Raw genomic sequence first — 19516 nt, 5'->3', positions numbered from 1 at the left:
GGCCTGTGATGGGTGGGGGAAGAGGGGAGCTATGGACATCATCTTTAAACTTCTATGGGAGTTTTCTGTAGCCTGTACAAGATGGTGGAAAAGATGAGCTGTACCCATCACCTATAGACCTCTATGGGAGGATGTTGTGGGCAAACTCTGTGACCCATTCAGAGAGGGGAAGGAAGTGAGCTGTGTCCATCACCTATAGACTTTTATGGGAGGGTGTCTTGCCATGCTCTGTGACCTGAGCAGGGAGAGGAAGTGAGCTGTGTCCATCAGCTATAGACAGCTATGAGAGAGTGTTGTGGGCATGCTCAGTGAAATGTGCAGGGAGGGGGAGGAAGTGAGCTGTGTCCATCACCTATAGACTTTTATGGGAGGGTGTCTTGCCATGCTCTGGGACCTGAGCAGGGAGAGGAAGTGAGCTGTGTCCATCAGCTATAGACAGCTATGAGAGAGTGTTGTGGGCATGCTCTGTGAAATGTGCAGGGAGGGGGAGGAAGTGAGCTTTGTCCATCAGCTATAGACAGATATGAAAGAGTGTTGTGGGCATGCTCTGTGAAATGTGCAGGGAAGGGGTGTTGCATGGTGGATTAAAAAATAGTATGAAAACAAGAATGCCTGACACAATTGATTCTGTGAATAGCCCAGTGTTTTTACTAAATACAGTACTATGCAAATATAGCTGAAAATCAAAATAAATAGGAAAAGGTATGACTGTGATACAAATATATATATAGAATATAAATACAATTGTATTAAAGTGCCTAAAAGTGTATAAAAGCAACCACAGAAAGTAATAAGTAGTCACTTAGCTTCAGTCCAGGCTCTCTTGGGAAGTTCATTCATTGTGTGCGCCAACACCCAAGATGGTAGGATGAGAACGAGAGAATTCAGTAGACGTCTAAGCAAAATGATCCTCACCTAATAACACGCACTCGGCTAAGATACCCCGAGTGTTAATGGAACTCTGTTGAGACATCCCAAAACTCCAGAGGAGCTCAGACCTCCTAAAAGGGTAAAGTACAGGTGTGTACGTTTTGTGCACACAATCTTTGGCTTGTGGTCTATAGCTGGTGCCACTAGGTACTTCCCTGCAATGAACTGAGGCAAAGCTGAAACTCAATATGATGTAGACCAAGTATATTGAAGTGGAAGAACTAATGAAGCTACTAAAATTAACCCAAGGCAATACCGAAGAAGGAGGAAAGCTGCGGCCATCAACTATAGAATTCTGTGGAAGAGTGTTATGGGTATGCTTTGTGACCTGCGCAGGGAAGTGGAAGAGGTCAGCCATAACCATGACTTTTACACTTCTATGGGAGAGTGTTGTGGGCACGCATGCTGTGACTTGTGCAGGGAGGGGGAGGAGGTGAGCTTTGACCATCACCTACTGTGAATTGTGGATCCTGTGTTATCTATATATAGGTGTTACCTTTCATTGTAATCTTGTCTGTGATAATATTGAAAGGACTGTTGAAAAGTTTTCTCCACACATCAGGAAGTATAATACTATCAGTATTATTAGGCTTAGTGATCAGTGTGAGGACTGCAGGGTTTTAGGATTTTTTTAGATTATATATAGATTGACATTGAAAATGTAAAAAAAAATCACCAAAAAAACTTAAAAAAGCATGTTTAAAATAAAACCGTGATTTATACAAAAGGTCATTTTCTGACGGTACATTCCCTTCAATAAATGACCCCTTCCCCTCCCCTGGATTACACAGTAACCAGGTCACAGGGACCCACATATCTCCTGTGAATAATTCTTCTTCAATCCAAGCAAAGCCTCAGCAGGACAACAGCAGCTCTAAGTCCAGGTAATGTGGGGGGCGCAGGAGAAAATGGGGGGCAACATGGATGGGAGGACATGAATGTATCTAACACTGGGATGATGGGTGTAGTCGATGCAGGTAACACTAGGATGATAGTAACACTAGGTGTAGTATATGTATGTAACACTGCTGGGATGATAGTTGTAGTAGATGCAGGTAGCAGTGAGATGATGGGTGTGATGGATGTAATACTGTGATGATGGGTGTAGTAGATATATATAAGAGTAGGATGGTGGATATTATGTAGTTATGATGAAGAGGGTATTGTAATGTTGAGTTGATGGGTGCGGGGCATGAATGTTGGTGATGTATGGATAGGGGTTATGGGGATGTTAGACGTTGGGAGGAGTTCATATCTGGTTATATTCCGGGGAGATGTATACAGCATTACCTATGTTATTTGGCACCCGGATGACGATTGTAACATTAGACTATTGTAACTTGAGTTCAGGATATTTTAGGATAGACCACACCCCTTTTATGTTAAGCCACACCTTTTATTTCCTATTGCAGTAATAGCACTCCTCAGTGATCCCCTCACAGTAATTCGGTCCCTTAGTGATCCCCTTAACAATACTACGGTACTATACCTCTAAATAATCAGATACCACCTGTGGATGGTGATAGTGATTACAGTGCAGTTACCTCCAGTGATCACAGGTGACATCTCCTCTGATTAACATCAGGCATTTTTCTTCTCTAACCAGGCCCAAACCGCCATGAAGACTTTTTCCAGTCACTACTCATCTCTGTACTGCATACTTTCCCCATTCTGCCACTACCCTCAATGAACCTCCCAGTAACTCCTCATAATAATAATAGTGCCACAACCAAGTAATAATATTGCCTCTCTTTGGCCCAATCTTACTAACAGTGCCCCCACTAAGTTATCGTGTCCCCTTGTGGCCCACATAGTGCTCACCTCTTTGGCCCCAGTTATTAAACTGCCAGACTGCACTATAGAAATGCCTTTCATCAGTCACTGCAGTGACTGCTATGTACCTCAATGGCATTGGTCACTGACTGTGCCACTGTATATACAGGCTGACTCCTTCTGCTGGCTCCTGTCAGTGTGTCTGAAACCAGGGAAACATTAGCCTGTGTATATAGCCGTGACGCACATAGCAGTTACTGCAGTGGCTGATGAAGTGCATTTCTATAGTGTAGTCCAGCGATGGAAAGACAGGACATACAGCAGACCTCTTGGGACAGTGAGGAAGACTCCCAAATTCGGGACTCTCCCATCGAATCTGGGACAGTTTGGAGGCCTGCTGGTGATTGATTCAGAAAGCCCCAAGATGTCATTGAAAGTAAGCAGATAAGTAATACAGATAAAGTCCTGACGTATAACAGAGAGCTGCTGGAAGTTGTAAATCACTTCTTATAGTGAGGACAGGAGCTTCTTCATGGGTGTGCAGAACACTCAGTGCACCACATATAATATGGAGCCACCCTCACCTGGTGTCCAGCGGAACCACTCATAACAGGCCAGGTAACAGGCAATACAGGACATGCAGTACCGCACTTCGTACATGAGCTTCAGTAATACAGGAGTCTTATCGGTGAATTACCAATGCATTTCGCTGGATTTTGCTGACAATCACACAAGCTGCAGATCTGCATTGTCTGTGACTTTCTGTGTTGAATCTGCTTTTGTAGAGCCAATCACATGTAAAGAATATTATATCCTAAGGTATATGATAATACTGATATGTCAAGGTGTCAGGTGTACAACAATAATGGGGTGTCTGATAATAGTAGGGTGAGGATGCGATAATATATATGATAATAGAGTGTTAGGTTTATGACAATATTGGGGTGTCTGATATCTGATTATTTTGATAAGAGGAGTGCACAAAATGAGTGCTAATGGGGTGTCAGATATCTGATAATATTGGGGTGAGGAGGGGATAATATGAGTGCTAACTGGATGTCAGGTATGTGATATTTGTAGTGTTGTTATTCTACTGCATTGCTGAAATCTTGTGGTATAAATCGTGTGTCCTTCTCTCCATCTTGGATCGTGCAGAAGTCAGCATGGCACTCAGGAAGAAGCTGCTGACCCTGGAGTCAATGAATCAGAGTGTTCGAGGAGCCAAGGTCCCAATCCTGGGGTCCCTCACCATCCGAGCTGCTGAGATCCAGAGGGAAATTCAAGAGGTGACAGAAATCATGTATTGAAATATAAGTACTCATCCTGTACATATGCAGTATTATATGCAGGATCTACCGTCACAATATCTATCTCCCGTCAGGATATTAGACACTGGATTCCCCCCACCTTTCCAATGCTTGATACTGATTCCTCTCCTCTCCAATACTAGACACCGTATCTCCTCCACCTTGTTATTAGACACTGGATTCGCCACCCCCCAATATTAAACACTGGATTAACTTTCTTTAAAATTGGACACTGGATCCCCTCACCAATATTAATCTCTAGATCTCTTCCCCCCTACAATATTAGACACTGGATTTCTTCCCTCATGATATTAGACTCTAGATCTCCAAACTAATATTAGACACTACATTGCCACCCAACCAATAACATTATACACTGAATCTTCCCCCCAATAATAGATATTTGATCTCCATCCCACTGGTATTAGAAAATGCATCCTGTCCTCAATACTAGACACTAGATATCTTCCCCATGATATTGGACACAGACCTCTCCCCTATAATATTAGATGCTGAATTTACTCCCCCTCCCTTCCCCCTAGCAACCCCAAGCACACACCAATAATACACAGTGGATCTGTTCCTCCCAATATTGGACGCTGGATTCCCCCCCCCCCCCCCCTATACTATTAGACGGTATTATTGTAGCTTGACGCTACCAGAAAGTCCTGGTGGAGTCAAGATTGACAGGGGGTTGACGCCCCCTGGACGTGATCGGCTGGACATCTGCCAAGGCAGTAGGTCCTGGAGGGCGATTACCCCTCTTTTAAAAAGGCATACTGCGTCGGCCCAGGCTACTAAGCAGTAAGGCAAAAGAGCCGTGAAGCGCCTTCTCCTGCTAGATCTTCCCCGGTATTAGACACCGATCTTCTCCCATATTCTCACACACTAGATCCCCCTATAGTATTAAATACTAGATCTCCTGCTCCAATGTCGGACACTGGATCTCCACCCCCTATACTATTAAACTCTACATCTCCTCCCAAAATTAGACCCTGAATCCCCCTACCAGTTTTTCTCATTATTGTTATTTGTTCTGGGTGACTTCCGCTGTAGCCCCTGCGGCTGCTGGTGACAACTGTACTGGGTGATTGTCCTCACTGGTTATTTCATCATTCTAGCATGGATTATACTATAACTCTCATCATTCTTTACTGCAGGGGATCCACAAACCCTTCACACAACTTACCCCCTGCTTCTTTGGAGACATGCAGGCGATGGGACACAAACCGTTCACCTTCCTCCGGCAGGTAAGTGTGTGGGAGGCGACCATTTTGTTATGTAGACAGAGGTCTCTGGTCGGTATGTGCTGTGTGCCGCCGTGATGTATATGGGAGACGTATAATGCCTTTACAGCATCACCATACCATCTCTCATTTGCATACCAAATATCCCAGAAGAACATTGCATGACCTATAAGTCTCCTCACTCCAACTTGGCGCTCTACACAAGGAAAAACAGTACTACTGTCAGGACAGTGTCCGGGATATGGGGGTCCCTGATATATCCCGCAACCCCTGTCCCTGCCTACTTGCCCCCCTGGGCTAACCCCCAGGGCGACAACTGGGCGGCGGTCCCTACCCTCACTAGGGAAGCGGGACACGGGAAGACAAACAGACACTGAAGACAAACAACGGTAGAACGGTCAGACAATCCGGGTCGGCAACAGGAGGGTACGCAGTACAGGGGGGTCAGGCAAAAACGTAGTCAAGGTCCAAAAGCAGAGGTCAAGAAAGCCGGGGTCACAAACAGGAGTCAAAGAATACGCGGGTGCAGCTGGAAGACCAAACTAACACTGGCAAGGCCTGAGAGGAAAACACACCTATTTAAATGCTGTCAGCGCTCCCGCCCCAGAAGCTGATTGGGGCGGGGAGCCTGACAGCAGCAGGGCTAATCAGGGCGGTGCTGGGGGCACGCCCCCAGTCTCACTGCACAGACAGTTACCAGGGAAGCCAGCCTGGTAGTCAAGCGACTAGAAGCACCAGCTGCCTCCCTAGCAACCCGGCGGCGACCAGTCTTACAGCGGCCCGGGGAGATCACAAGAACCGGGGTACCTCTGCGCCGTGCTCCAGTACCCCGGGTGGCCGGACCGGTGGTGCGGGCACGGCGGCCCCGAGAGTTGCCGGTTCTGACAACTACTTCTGACTGGTTTTGGGCGGAGCGGTCCCAACTTTAGGACCCCCTGTAGCGATTTTCTCCTTGAAATCCACACCCCAACTAGGTATGCTTGCTGCTCCCCTGAACGCAGGTAGGAGCAAGTGGTGGTTAGCTACATGTGGTTAGAACGGGAGGTGGACGATGGAATGTAGGGCTGAGAACTCTATCTCCTGCTGACTATGCACTGCTGTCATCTAGTGGATGGTTAGGGCACGTTCAGCATCAAACTCTACTGAGATTCAGGCATTAGCAGAAGAATGCCCCCACCAGGCTCATTACATAAATACAGCACCAGAACCAAGATCATGACATAAATACAGCCCCAGATCTAAGATCATAAATATAGCACTAGAATCAAGCTGATAACAAATATAGTATCAGAAATATGCGTTTGTGTTGTGGGGTGCCAACGGGATGAGAGTAACGCCTTAAAACATCAGAGGGCCGGAGACAGAAGCAGGAGGAGGATTCATGTAGCTCCACAAGACGTAGCCGTACAGTGAAAGAAGATCAGCTGACCGGGAGGACCTGAGGGGGTGATCACTGCCAGCCTACATCCATATAGTGCTCCCAAGCTGATGGCCAGCGCCCTCTGTGATCACGTAGTTACACGTAGTTAAGGCCAGCCATAAGTCTGTGTATATCGGACTATTGAAGGTAATCCTCTGAATGTAAAGCAGGCGGTGTTGTTGTATACTAATTGCCAAGGGAGAGGTAGCCGCTAACCACTCCTAGGACCTACGTCATGTGTGTGCTGGGGAGCAAGCTCTAGGCACATGGGGGGATTAATTCCCATTGCCACACAATGTGACTGATATATGAAGAGGCGCATGTCTCTTCATATATTAGCCACATCTTGGCTCCTGCGTGTGCCGACACAGAAATCTAGGAGCTGGTGTAGATTTCTGGTATAATTTACACGAATTTCTGGCGCAAATTATACCTAAATCTGTTGGTGCAGGGTGACAATTAAAAACGTGGCAAGGGCGTTGCAGAAACCCTAAAAGTCACCTATTTTTTGCACAAGTGGGACTTTTCTATGCCAGAATTTGTAAATGTCCCCCACGGTGTATCCTCAGCCCATTGCTGCATTCTTCTATGCAGAAGAGGGGCGGTCTGTGACCAGCAGACGCACAGCAACCTCAATGAAATAGTTTGCCAGACAGGAGCGAACTCTGTTGAGAACTCCTGCGGTGGTCGAGGCTCTGATGTGGACACTGCTTTATGATGGTAACTTCACGCTGATATCTTGCTGGGTGACATAATTCTCTTCTAAAAAAGAATGCACCATTCATCTCTTCCTCAACCCAGTACTCTTCCACAGGTGCCAGATGTGCCCAACTTCTGCCCATTCAGCCAACCTGACCACGCGATGGCTGCAACAGTCACTTAACTGGTGTCTATGGCCAGCAGCCAGCTCTGTGCCTGTCTCTTACATTTTTCGTCTCATACATGTGCATAATGGTCCTGATGGTATGGGTTTTCAAAACTTCCATTCACCGACAGCAAGCTTAGATCTTAATTTCACAATACAATAAGTAACCCATTCGATTTTCCTCCTCTCTAGGTAGCCTCATTGTGCACATACCCAGAGCTGCTGGAGAGCGATCAGTTCCCTGAAGACACCAAGACCAGAGCCCAGGCCATCTTGAAGAACCTAGACGATGGATCTGTAGGTGAGTGGAGATCTCAGGATCTGCAGGTCACTCATAGTATAGAGCGAGGGTCTGTAGTGACTGTCTGCATAGAACAGGGTTGTACCCCCCCTCCCATCATCCTCACCAGTTTTGAGTCTTAGGGCTCACACCCACTTGCGTTTTTTTTACCGCTACGGTATTACTGCGTTTTTTTAACGTGATTCTCAATGGGCCTTTCTAATGTTAAAAACGCATCGCAAGTTGGTGCTTTGCAGTTTTTGTGCAATGTGTTTTTAACATTAGAAAGTCCTATTGACAATCGTGTGAAAAAAAACTGCAGTGATATCGCGTGAAAAAAACACGCAAGAAAAACACAAGTGTGCAGGAGCCCTTATTGGGACCAGTGTGGGGACTGGTCTGGGATCTGCATTATAATGACGCCTCTGGAATGTCTTGCTGTACCCACAGGCAGCTACAATCCGCGATATATTGCTCAGATACTCCCACCCAAGATCGCCAGCTTCATACAGAGGAGAGATAATGGGGTCCCCAGCAACCCACGAAATGTAATTGTAAGCAGTGGAGCCTCCCAAGCTGTCCTGGTGAGTCCATCATATTGTTGTATTTTCCTTAGTGTAATGTCTAATTCCATAGTCACAGCCAGAGTTGCATACATAATTCTGCTGTTTCATCATGTTTTATTACACTCCACTTGCAACCAGAGCCTCATTCACAATTTTGCAGGCTGCTGGTTCCTAAAATGCTCCCTCTAGTGGTGGCTGCAGACATGTAGGATGGTGTCATGTATCTTTACATCTGTGCAGGGGATTTGGTTCTCTATATAAGAAAAATTGATCTGACCCCTATAAAGATATATACATGGGATTAATGAGTGCAGAATGCATAACCTATTAGTTTGATACAGGACAGTTACTTTACTTGTTGAACTGCCAGGTGAGCTCCCACAATGCACTGCTCTGTGGTAGATAAGTGAAATTGCAATTTTATGTTTAAATTCTAGATACAACTCTGGTCTAATCTGTAGAGGGTCAAATATAGTGACATCATTAGTCCAGTCTGTAAAGAGACAAAGATAGTGATGTCATCACTGGATTCTTGAGGGTGAAATCACATGGGCGAGAAAATCGTGTGAGTTTTGTGCATCGCTAGACCCACAAAAATACAACCCATTATTTGCAAGGGGTGCATTTACATGGGCAATTTCTCTCTTGCAGCAATGTTTATAATTACCTGAAAGCGCTGCGTAATAAGTTGGCGCTATACAAATACCACAATTATTATTTATTATTTATTATGTTTATTTTCGGGCAAATCTTGCATAAGAATAGAACATACAGATATGCGGTCTCCAGCATATCATACATATGGGCTGTTCTTGTGCTGTGTGATGCGAGTTGCACCATAGAATGTCGGGTGTGACTCACTGCCATTCATGTGAATGCACCCTTAGGGCTTTAACACATGAGCGTGATTTTGTCCCGTTATGCGGCTGTGAAAATCACGGCCGCATAATGGGACAAAACAATACCATTGTTTCATTTTTATTAGCGGTATTCTCGGGTGTTAATACTATGTGCAAGAAAGATAGGGCAGGATCTATCGTACCGCTTTTTTTTTTTTTAAATCAGTCCAGCATGTATAGAGAGCCAAAGAAAGTGACATTATTAGCCTAGTCTCTAGAGAACCAAAGACAGTGATGTCATCAGCCCAGTATGTATAGAGAACCAGAGACAGGATGTCATCAATCCAATATGTATAGAGAATTAGAGACAGGGACGTCATCAGCCTGGTTTCTAGAGAACCAAAGACAGTGATGTCATCAGCCCAGTATGTATAGAGAACTAGAGACAGGGTGTCATCAGCCCAGTATGTATAGAGAACCAGAGACAGTGACGTCATTGGCCTGGTCTCTAAAAAACTAAAGACATTGATGTCATCAGCCCAGTATGTATAAAGAACCACAGACAGTGACTTAATCGGCCTGGTCTCTAGAGAACCAAAGACAGTAATGTAATAAGCCCAGTATGTATAGAGGACCAGAAACAGTGACGTAATCAGCCTGATCTCTAGAGAGACAAAGACAGTGATTTCATCAGCCCAATATGTGTAGAGAGCCAAAGACAGTGACGTCATCAGCCTAGTATGTATAAAGAGCCAAAGGCAGTGACGTAATCAGCCTGGTCTCTAGAGAGAGACAGTGACATCATCAGTCCAGTCTCTGTAGAGAGCCAAATATAGTGATGTCATCAGCCTGATCTCTAGAGAGCCAAAAACAGTGACATCATCAACCTTGTCTCTAGAGATACAACAACAGTGAGATCATCAGCCCAGTATGTATAGAGAGCCAAAGACAGTGACATCACCAGCCCAATATGTATAGAGAGCCAAAGACAGCGACATTATTAGCCCAGTCTCTAGAGAACCAAAGACAGGGATGTCATTAGTCCAGTATGTATAGAGAGCCAAAGACAGTGGTGCAATCGGCCTAATATGTATAGAGAGCCAAGACAGTGACGTAATCAGCCTGGTCTCTAGAGAAACAAAGACAGTAAAGTCATCAGCCCAGTATGTATAGAGAGTCAAAGACAGTGATGTCATCAGCCCAGTATGTATAGAGAATCAGAGACAGAGATTTAATCAGCCTGGTCTTTAGAGAGCCAAAGACAGTGACATCATCAATCTGGTCTCTAGAGAGACAATGACAGTGATAACATCAGCCCAGTATGTGTATAGAGCCAAAGACAGTGACATCATCAACCCAGTATGTATAGAGAGCCATAGACGGTGACGTCATTAACCCAGTATGTATACAGAGCCAAAGACAGTGATGTTATTAGCCCAGTCACTAGAGAACCAAAGACTGTGACGTCACCAGCCCAGTATGTATAGAGAGCCAAAGACAATGATGTCATCAGCCCAGTATGTATACAGAACCAGAGACAGTGACATCATCACTCTGGTCTCTAGAGCAACAAAGACAGTGATGTCATCAATCCAGTATGTATAGTGAGCCAAAGATAATGATTTCATCAGTCCAGTCCAACTTACCCCAAACATTGTATTTATAACATAAGAAGTAAATGGAAAGCAGATGCTGGCAGGATAGGAGTAGTAGTCTCATCAGTTGACTCTGACTTTGTGATTTCTACAGAGTGTATTATCCTTGATTGTGAATGGTGAGGAGGAACTGAAGACGGGCATCCTGCTCCCAGTGCCCTATTACCCGCTGTACATGGACACCATTGCCCTGTCTGGTGCCGTGATGGTACCATATTACATGGATGAGGACTGTGGCTGGACCATCAATGTGAACAGTATTCAGAAGTCTCTCCCAGCAGCCAGGAAACACTGTAACCTCAAGGTGCTGTGCGTCATCAACCCGGGGAACCCCACAGGTACCGAACCCTCCCATGACAAGAGTGATGATGAAGGGTCTAATAAGGGCCCCCCACCGGTCCTTCCTATAGTAAGGGGCCTCTTACATGGAGTAGTAATTGCCTGCACTATTCATCCCAAGCATTGTCCAGTGTGAACATGCAGTGATTGTACGATGATTCACTCATTTGTTGCTGATTGCATGTTTTATGAGGACATAAAATTGATCGCTTGTCGGCAGCGCATCTCTGCGTGAACAAGAATCTGTGTCTCACTTCTTAGGGAACAGCAGCAGAGGCAGAAAGAGAAGCAATCACTGACACAGGCCATATAAATGCGAGTGGTTTCATGGTTATATCCACAATCAGCACTTGTTTTATCTTTCCATGTTAAAGGACCCTCACAGAATTGGTCACCAGTGGGGCCGGATGTTGACAGCAGTGAATCTGCAAAAATGGTGCAAAAATTGTTCCAAAAATGTAGAACGTAAGAGACTTGTCATCTGAATAATTTGAGTCCACCCAAAGTTACTGGTGCCCATAATAACACATAGTATGGCTAGTAGTGCTCATAATAACATGTGGCATAAATACTGGTGCCCGTAAAACATATGGCAAAGTTACTAGTTTGCACAGTAACACATGGTATGGTTAGCAGAGCCTATAATAACATGTGGCACAGTTACCAATGCCCATAATACGTGGTGCAGTAACACTTGGCATGGTTACCATTGCCCATAACATGTGACATAGATAGTAGACCTATAATAGCACCTAGCACGGTTACTAGTGCCCTTAATAATAGTTGGCATGGCTATTAGTACCTATAATAACATGGTTACTAGTGCTCATAATAATAGTTGGCATGGCTATTAGTGCCTATAATAACATGGTTACTAGTGCTCATAATGAGACACGGGAGTATCTTGTAGTGAATAGACAGAGTTAAGGAAGCCGCCTTAGCCGCGGATGAATCCAATTCCAAAACGCAAGGTTTCCTCCAGCGCTCATATAAAGTAAAAACAAAACTTTTATAATATATAGCATCCTAAAAACATCCAGACAAAAAAAGGGGAACACTTTACATTTTTTAAGCCTCACAAACTGGGCTCTTTCTCATAATGTCATTCCCAACCTCATGCCTCTGGTTAAAAACAAACTACTTCTACACATATGGTGAATAATTAATCAATCATATTTACCCCATAATGCCACAGGAGATAAGTTTGCATCATGGCTGCGGGGTAATTAGCGCAACAGGACGTAAACATGTGTTCTATGGATGGTGTGGGCTTAGAAGTGAGCTCACACCACCCTGCAGCGGGAATTGGCTGTAACTGATAGCCGATTCCCGCTGCAACAGCAGGGATTGATGAGAAGATCAATCCCCGCCCTTAATTCTCTACATGCTGCGATCAAGGTACATCGCAGCAGAGTGATGTCATCGGCAGTCCGCAATGTGATCACGTAGGGCCAATGGGTTACCATACACTGATGTCCAGCCCTGCCATGATCTGTAATTGCTATTGTAAGCGATAATGCATTGCAATACAGAAGTACTACAAAGCATTATCATAACGATCAGAACTGTTATGGTTGAAATCCCTTACTAAGACATAAAAAATGTAGAATAATAAATAAAAATATTGTATAAAAAAATTACAAAAAAACCCATAATCTATAATTAATAAGTATTTCCCTGTCCTGCACATGGATGAGAAGCTCCAGAGGACGTTACAAGCAGGTTGTAATTTTTCTGCGAAGAGAGGTTTGACCAGGAAATGTTCTTTCTCCTTCAGTGATAGAAACGAGGTCTAATATGAACACATGGCTGACTACCAAGCGTTCATATAGATGTGGCTCGTCCACTTGTGGATGTTACAAATATATGTCGCCCGGTAAGATTTGTTCTTCTAATGTTAATAGAAAGGATTTTAAAATCTTCTCCTTTATGAACTGTCCCCACACACGTTGTGAATGTCCTCAGTTGGTCCTCATGTAAATTACAATACATGGGATAAACCATAGGACCGCTATTCCTCTGGTGTTGGTAACTGCAGAATTTCTGCAGTATTGCAACACTTTTTATTTGCATATTTGGGCAATCTTGTATCATTGCAAGTTCTGGGTCATAAAAAAGGGTTAACAATCCTCTTAGAGGGGGCGACTGGAAGGCTAGATTAAGATATAGAGAAGCCTTTTGGAAAAAAGTTCTGTACAGTCACCACCCTGAGAGTTTGAATTACCATTGTGATTTACTTTATATTTACTGATGTTTTGTGTTAACGTGTTCTACTCTACCACACCGGTGATCTGAGGTCATGTGCATGCTTAAAGGGGTTGTCTCGCGAAATCAAGTGGGGTTATACACTTCTGTATGGCCATATTAATGCACTTTGTAATATACATCGTGCATTAAATATGAGCCATACAGAAGTTATTCACTTACCTGCTCCGTTGCTAGCGTCCACGTCTCCATGGATCCGTCTAAAATTGCCGGCGGCTTGCTTTTTTAGACGCGCTTGCGCAGTCCGTTCTTCTGCTCTGAGCATGAGCCGCTTCAGCGTGCTCGCCGCTACAGCTCTTCTGCGCATGCGCAGACGAGCTGTAACTTCTCGGGAGCGCGCTGGAGCGGCCATTCTGCTACCATCCTCTGTTAGAGAATGGTGCAGAAACTTGAGAAGCCCAGCCCAGCCCTGCCGTGAAGCCGCCCATGTAAGTGAGGGGTCGGGGGTCGGGGGTGATGTGTGCGCTGGGGGGCCTGCCGCCGGGCCCTGGAGCCTGCCGCCGGGCCCCGGAGCCTTCGTCTGTTGTCAGGGGCCTGCCGCCGGCCCCCGGAGCCTTCGTCTGTTGTCAGGGGCCTGCCGCGGGGGCCCCGGGGCCTAGCGCGGGGGAGCCGGGGCCTAGCGTCGGTTACCTGCTGCCTGGCGGTGGGTGACTGTGGCCCAAGAGCGTGTGCCGTGGTCGGCGGCCGCGGTGGGTCCGGTCGACGGCTGCGGGGCGTCTGGTTGTCAGGGAGACACAGCTGGTAGCGTCTCGGGAGCGCGCACGTCGGGCTACAGCAAGCGACGGGAAAAGAGACGGCGGCCATCTTTGGGAAACTTTTTATAAGTTGCTGAAACGCTGGAACTGTAAGTAGAAACCGGCTAGAAAAGTCATTTACACGGGTGCTTAGTAATGTATGCTTAATAAGGGGGACTGGGCAAAAAAAAAATTTCACTGCTTCCTCGAAACAACCCCTTTAATATGATTAACTGATTATTCACCATATGTGTAGAAGTGGATTGTTTTTAACCAGGCATGAGGAAATGACATTATGAGGAAGAGACACGTTTCTGATGCAAATCTCCGATGGATCATGGAAAAGCCCTGGGAAGGTGTATATATGCCTTATGGTTTCCAGCAAAGCCTTCGATTGCAGTGAACATGACAAACTGTAGCCATGCCGAAGACAAAGGGGAGTCCTGTGACATCTGGAGCAACTCATATAGTGGATATATGTGAGCTGAGAGGTTACTACGGTCAGGACCTCCAATGGTAACACGGAATGGTTCAGAATTGGGAAAGGCGTATGAGGAAGAACCCAGTTTGTGAGGCTTGAAACATGTAAAGAATTCCCCTTTCTTCCACCTGCTTCTATGAGAATATATGTTTAAGGATGGTAAAATAAAAGTTTTGTTTAAGTTCATATGCGTGTTGGAACAAATCTTGCCTTTTGGAATCATATCTATAATAAGACAGCATAGTTATTAGTGCCCATTATAGGACATGGCATGGTTACTAGTGCCCATTACAGTCCCTCACAGGACTAAATTCCCACAAGCCTTTCCCCAATGCAGTGACCCAGAGTGAGGCAAATCTGGTGTGCCTATCTGAGGCTGGAGGTTTATACATTAGAACATACGTGTACACGAAGAGACTGATATCAGTGTATATCATGCTATCATGTGTTATATGTTCCCCAGGGCACGTCCTGACCAGAGACAATATCACAGCGCTGATTCACCTGGCAGCAGAGGAGAACCTCCTGATCTTTGCTGATGAGGTAAGTATTATGTCGCAGTGCCCGCTGGATATGATTTTCATGCATTTGTCAATTGAATCAGACAACAAAAAGGGCAGCATTTATGATCATTTGTTTTGTGGGGTACAGGAAAGGGTGTAAGGGGGAGGACAAGCTGAAGACTTATCACAGATAGGACCCCCAACAGTAACATAACGTGAGGGGGCGGGGGGGATATTCTACTCCAGGGAACTGAGCAAAAGGAACATTCACACCGAGGCACATGAGAGAGAGGATGTATCCTATATGGAGGCTCCATTCCCATATAAGATCCATCTGTATGAGGAATCTAACTATTAACCCCTTAACTGCCCCAGACCACCAGGGATGCTACCATTAATCCCTTCACTATGATAGACTTACAGGAATGCTAACTGCTCACCTTCATTGCTCAATATTCACAGGGGTCTCCATTAACCCTGTTTCTACCCCAGACCATCAAGGAGGTCACCACTAAACTGCATTGCTGTGGCTCTATGGAAATATATTAACTCTTTTACAACACAAGATTAAATGTAGTCCCAACCTGCGGTTATTAAATAGACATGTACGGCAATGTTATTTGGACATTGTAGTATGCAGGCCCTGGGCGGTACTATTATTAGGGCGCTATTTGGCAGTATAATGAGAACTGTATGGAAGTCATACAGTATTTGGTTGAGGACTGTATACATATTAATATCATGGATATGTTCTCTGAGTCAGGATGTATCTCTTTAGTTTTTCATGCATCTTCTTGTCCTTCTAGGTTTATCAGGCGAATGTCTTTGGTCCGGGTGCCGTTTTCCATTCTTTTAAGAAAGTTCTGTATGAAATGGGACCTAAGTACTCAGAGCAGGTGCAGCTTGTATCCATCAACTCCATCTCCAAGGGGATCAGCGGAGAGTGAGAGACTAATATTATATTATCTATATATTCTTCTGTCCGTCCTCCCTCCCTTCCTCTTCCTCCATCCAGCTGTCGGTCCATCAGTACATCCAGGCATCCTCTCTCACTTCATCCATGCCAATCTATCTGTCTAGATATCCATCCATAACAACAGAGATCCTTCTATAGACTCACCCTTGTCTCCCTCTATAAGGTGCGGGTTCCGGGCCGGGTACATTGAATTTGTGAATATTGATCCTGCAGTTTTTGAGGTTTTGTACCTCCTGAAATCATTTAATGTGCCCCCTGTCATTGGGTCACTGATGCTAGAAGTGCTTTTGGACCCTCCACAACCTGGAGACCCTTCTTATGAGACCTTCTTAAGGGTGAGTGCAGTAGTGGACACATAGGTTATCACCTTACACAACAAACTAAAAAAGACCCCCTAAGTGAAGGCTCCATGTAATTACATCTTAGTTAAACCAGAACTACATAAAGAAAAATGTCCTCTCTCCTCCAGGACCCCCCAGAGAACACAGTAACCTCCATCCCCAGGACCCTATAGAACACAATGACCCTCCTACCCCAGGACCCTATAGAACACAGTCACTTTCTTCCACAAGAACCCCATAAAGCAAAGTGATCTCCCTCCCCTAGCACCCCCTTAGGATATAGTAATCCCCCTCACCCAGGATCCCCATCAAACACGGCTTATTTCCCCTAGGATCCCCATAGAACATAGTGTCCTCCCCTCCTCCAGGACCTCTAGAGAGCACAGTGACCTCCCTCCCAGGACCTAATAGAACAAAATGACCTTCCTAACCTAAGACCCTATAGAACATAGTCACTCCCTCCCCTCCTGACTCCATAGAGTATAATGACCCCTCTTCCACAAGCTCCCATAGCACAGTGAACTCTCTCCCCAGAACCCTACAAAACAGTATCCTCCCTCCTCCAGGACCCCCATAAAGCACAATGACCTCCCTTCCCCGAGAACTTCTATAGAAGTGAGCTCCCTCCCACAGGACCACATAAAACAAAATAACACAAAAAATTACAACTCTGCTATTATTCCTGGCAGCCAATCCAAATCATGTTTGTTTTTACAAATTAAGGTTAGTAAATTGACCAATCGAATTGGTTGCTGAGGGGTGCAGCATAGTTTTTGCAACACATTGTGTGTTTAAGTGTAAGAGCGAAATTTAGTCCTACATCTTATTTCTAGGAGAAGCAGACGCTGCTCAATAATCTAGCAGAAAAGGCCCGGATCACAGAGGAGATCCTGAACCAGGCCCCTGGGATCCACTGTAATCCCATCCTTGGAGCCTTGTACGCCTTCCCCAGGGTCTCGATCCCAGACAGGGCCATCAGACTGGCACAGGTATAGTAATATGGTATTTGGGTCTTTTGTTCCCTGACTGTGCTGTATGTATGCAAGAACTGTGGTTACATCACCATTCTATGCAGGTCTTTGGGTCACATAACCATTCTGTGCTGGACCTGTGGTCATATCACCATTCTATGCAAGTTCTTGGGTCAGATCATCAGTCTGTGCAGGTCTTGTAGTCACATCACCATGCTGTGCAGGTCCTTGAGTCACATGGCCATTCTGCGCAGGTCCTCGGGTCACATGACCGTCCTGTGCTGGAGCTGTGGTCACATGACTATTCTGTGCAAATTCTTGGGTCACATCATCAGTCTGTGTAGGTCTTGTAGTCACATCACCATGGTGTACAAGTCCCTAGGTCACATAGCTGTTCTGTGCAGGTCAACAATATACCTGACCTGGTGACGTTATATGGTTCTCCATAGTAAATCTTTGGCGGCAACAGGAAAGTTCGGCCCCAGGTGCCATTCTGGAAGTGAACTATATATTAATGGCTTTGCCTAAGGAGTCCAATGCCATACGTATAGTATGGGGAAGTTGCTGCTGAGCGTTGTGTGGGTGAAAATCACAAGGTAATATCAAGAGTGTCCTTGGAGGCAGGTGCTGTTGGGTGTTCCCTGGGGATGGAGAAAACATCCCTCAAAATATTGGATCAAAGAGCCATGACGCAGTTACTAAGCAGGGTGTAAGCTACTGAGGCTGTGGTAGAGTAAGGAGTACTGTGTGATGTGAGGGACAGAATGATGGAAGTTACATTTCTATGGCAGTGACAGAGTGTCGAGAGAAGTAATCTGTGACCTGCTAACTGCAGTGGGCCACGGTTACTAGAGCGTGCAAAGACTGATAAAGGCATGGTGGAGAGAGGACTGACCCTGCAAGTGAGAGACTGATCAACAAATAGGCCGTGCCAGTCGATATTATAATGTACAAGCTGGTGGACGCTCTATTCCTCGGTCAATGATGCGACACAAGGTGATGGAAGCTCCTTCCTCAGTCACTGTGATATCGCACAAGATGACATCCTGACATCCCTTTCTTCTAGGACCGCGGTCTGGAGCCTGATGACCTTTACTGCCATGCTCTACTGGAGGACACCGGCATTGTTCTGTGCAGTGGTAATGGCTTTGGACAGGCGCCGGGAACTTACCACTTCAGGTATGTTACCATCTCCTACCACCCTCTTCAAGAGACAAAGTGCGAGGAACATAACTGTGAAGACAGGAGGGCCAGAATATGGAAATAAGGGAGTAACCTGGTAGATGGTGATTTCTAACGACAGACAGAGCACTCTCATAACTAGTGCTAGAGTGCCTCTTTAGAAAACTTTAGGCAGAGTACAGCCATAAATAATACTAAAGATGCCCGCCAGAGATTGTCAGAGAGAATGCTCCCATAATCTCATTACAGAATCAGAGTGCCCCTATATAGTCAGCTGGACTGTCTGGTTAATGTAATCTCCTCATTCTCCATCGTGTCTTATAGGATCACTCTTCTCCATCCCATTGATGAACTGAAATCCATTCTTCAGAAGATCACACATTTTCACGCACGGTTTATGGCAGAATATTCTTGAGGGTTGTCGATTTGGGAATCTTCAAGTAACCTGGGGGTCCACACTCCTGTCACACCTGACATCATCCCACTCCTCGGCTCCCAGGAGATACCAGCTTGCCCACCAACCAAGTCTGGAGTCATCATGAACCTTCTGTAGACGATAGCACCCAGGACTGAGCACTTTAATAAACTGATCTGATGTCATTTACGCTTCCTTGTTGCATGTCTGACATGGAAAAAATGCCACAAAAGATAAAATATACAACCCTCATAAGAAGACAATGATATAACACATGGGGGGTGCAGAGATGTGATGACATCACAATGAGGGTGCCACCACACAAAATAATTTTGGTTAGCTAGACTATATGAATATTTTGGACTACCAGGAGGAGATCCATAGCAAAACAGAATCCACAGAGGAGATCCACAGTCAGAGAAAATCT

The 19516-nt window shown here is 45.4% G+C and overlaps 1 protein-coding gene across 2 annotated transcripts; it reads left to right on the top strand.

Moving 5' to 3' along the window:
• Positions 1–1788: 1788 nt before the first annotated feature.
• LOC136578279 (alanine aminotransferase 2-like) lies at positions 1789–19265 on the top strand. Of its 2 annotated transcripts, XM_066578201.1 has the most exons (12): positions 1789–1814; positions 3859–3989; positions 5171–5260; positions 7735–7843; positions 8273–8406; positions 10977–11220; positions 15165–15244; positions 16011–16147; positions 16344–16515; positions 17355–17510; positions 18559–18671; positions 18999–19265. In XM_066578201.1, the coding sequence occupies exons 2-12, from the start codon at positions 3867–3869 to the stop codon at positions 19087–19089; spliced, it is 1449 nt and encodes a 482-aa protein (XP_066434298.1). In that variant the 5' UTR covers positions 1789–1814; positions 3859–3866; the 3' UTR covers positions 19090–19265. The 2 variants fall into 2 exon arrangements, with proteins under 2 accessions (XP_066434298.1, XP_066434299.1); XM_066578202.1 differs by lacking the exons at positions 1789–1814; positions 3859–3989; positions 5171–5260 and adding an exon at positions 7334–7397.
• The last annotated feature ends 251 nt before the right edge of the window (positions 19266–19516 follow it).

The sequence above is a fragment of the Eleutherodactylus coqui genome, chromosome 9 (genome assembly GCF_035609145.1).
Source record: "Eleutherodactylus coqui strain aEleCoq1 chromosome 9, aEleCoq1.hap1, whole genome shotgun sequence".
NCBI lineage: Eukaryota > Metazoa > Chordata > Amphibia > Anura > Eleutherodactylidae > Eleutherodactylus > Eleutherodactylus coqui.
Note: the sequence above shows the minus strand (reverse complement) of the source record. Positions and strands in the feature narration are given on the sequence as shown.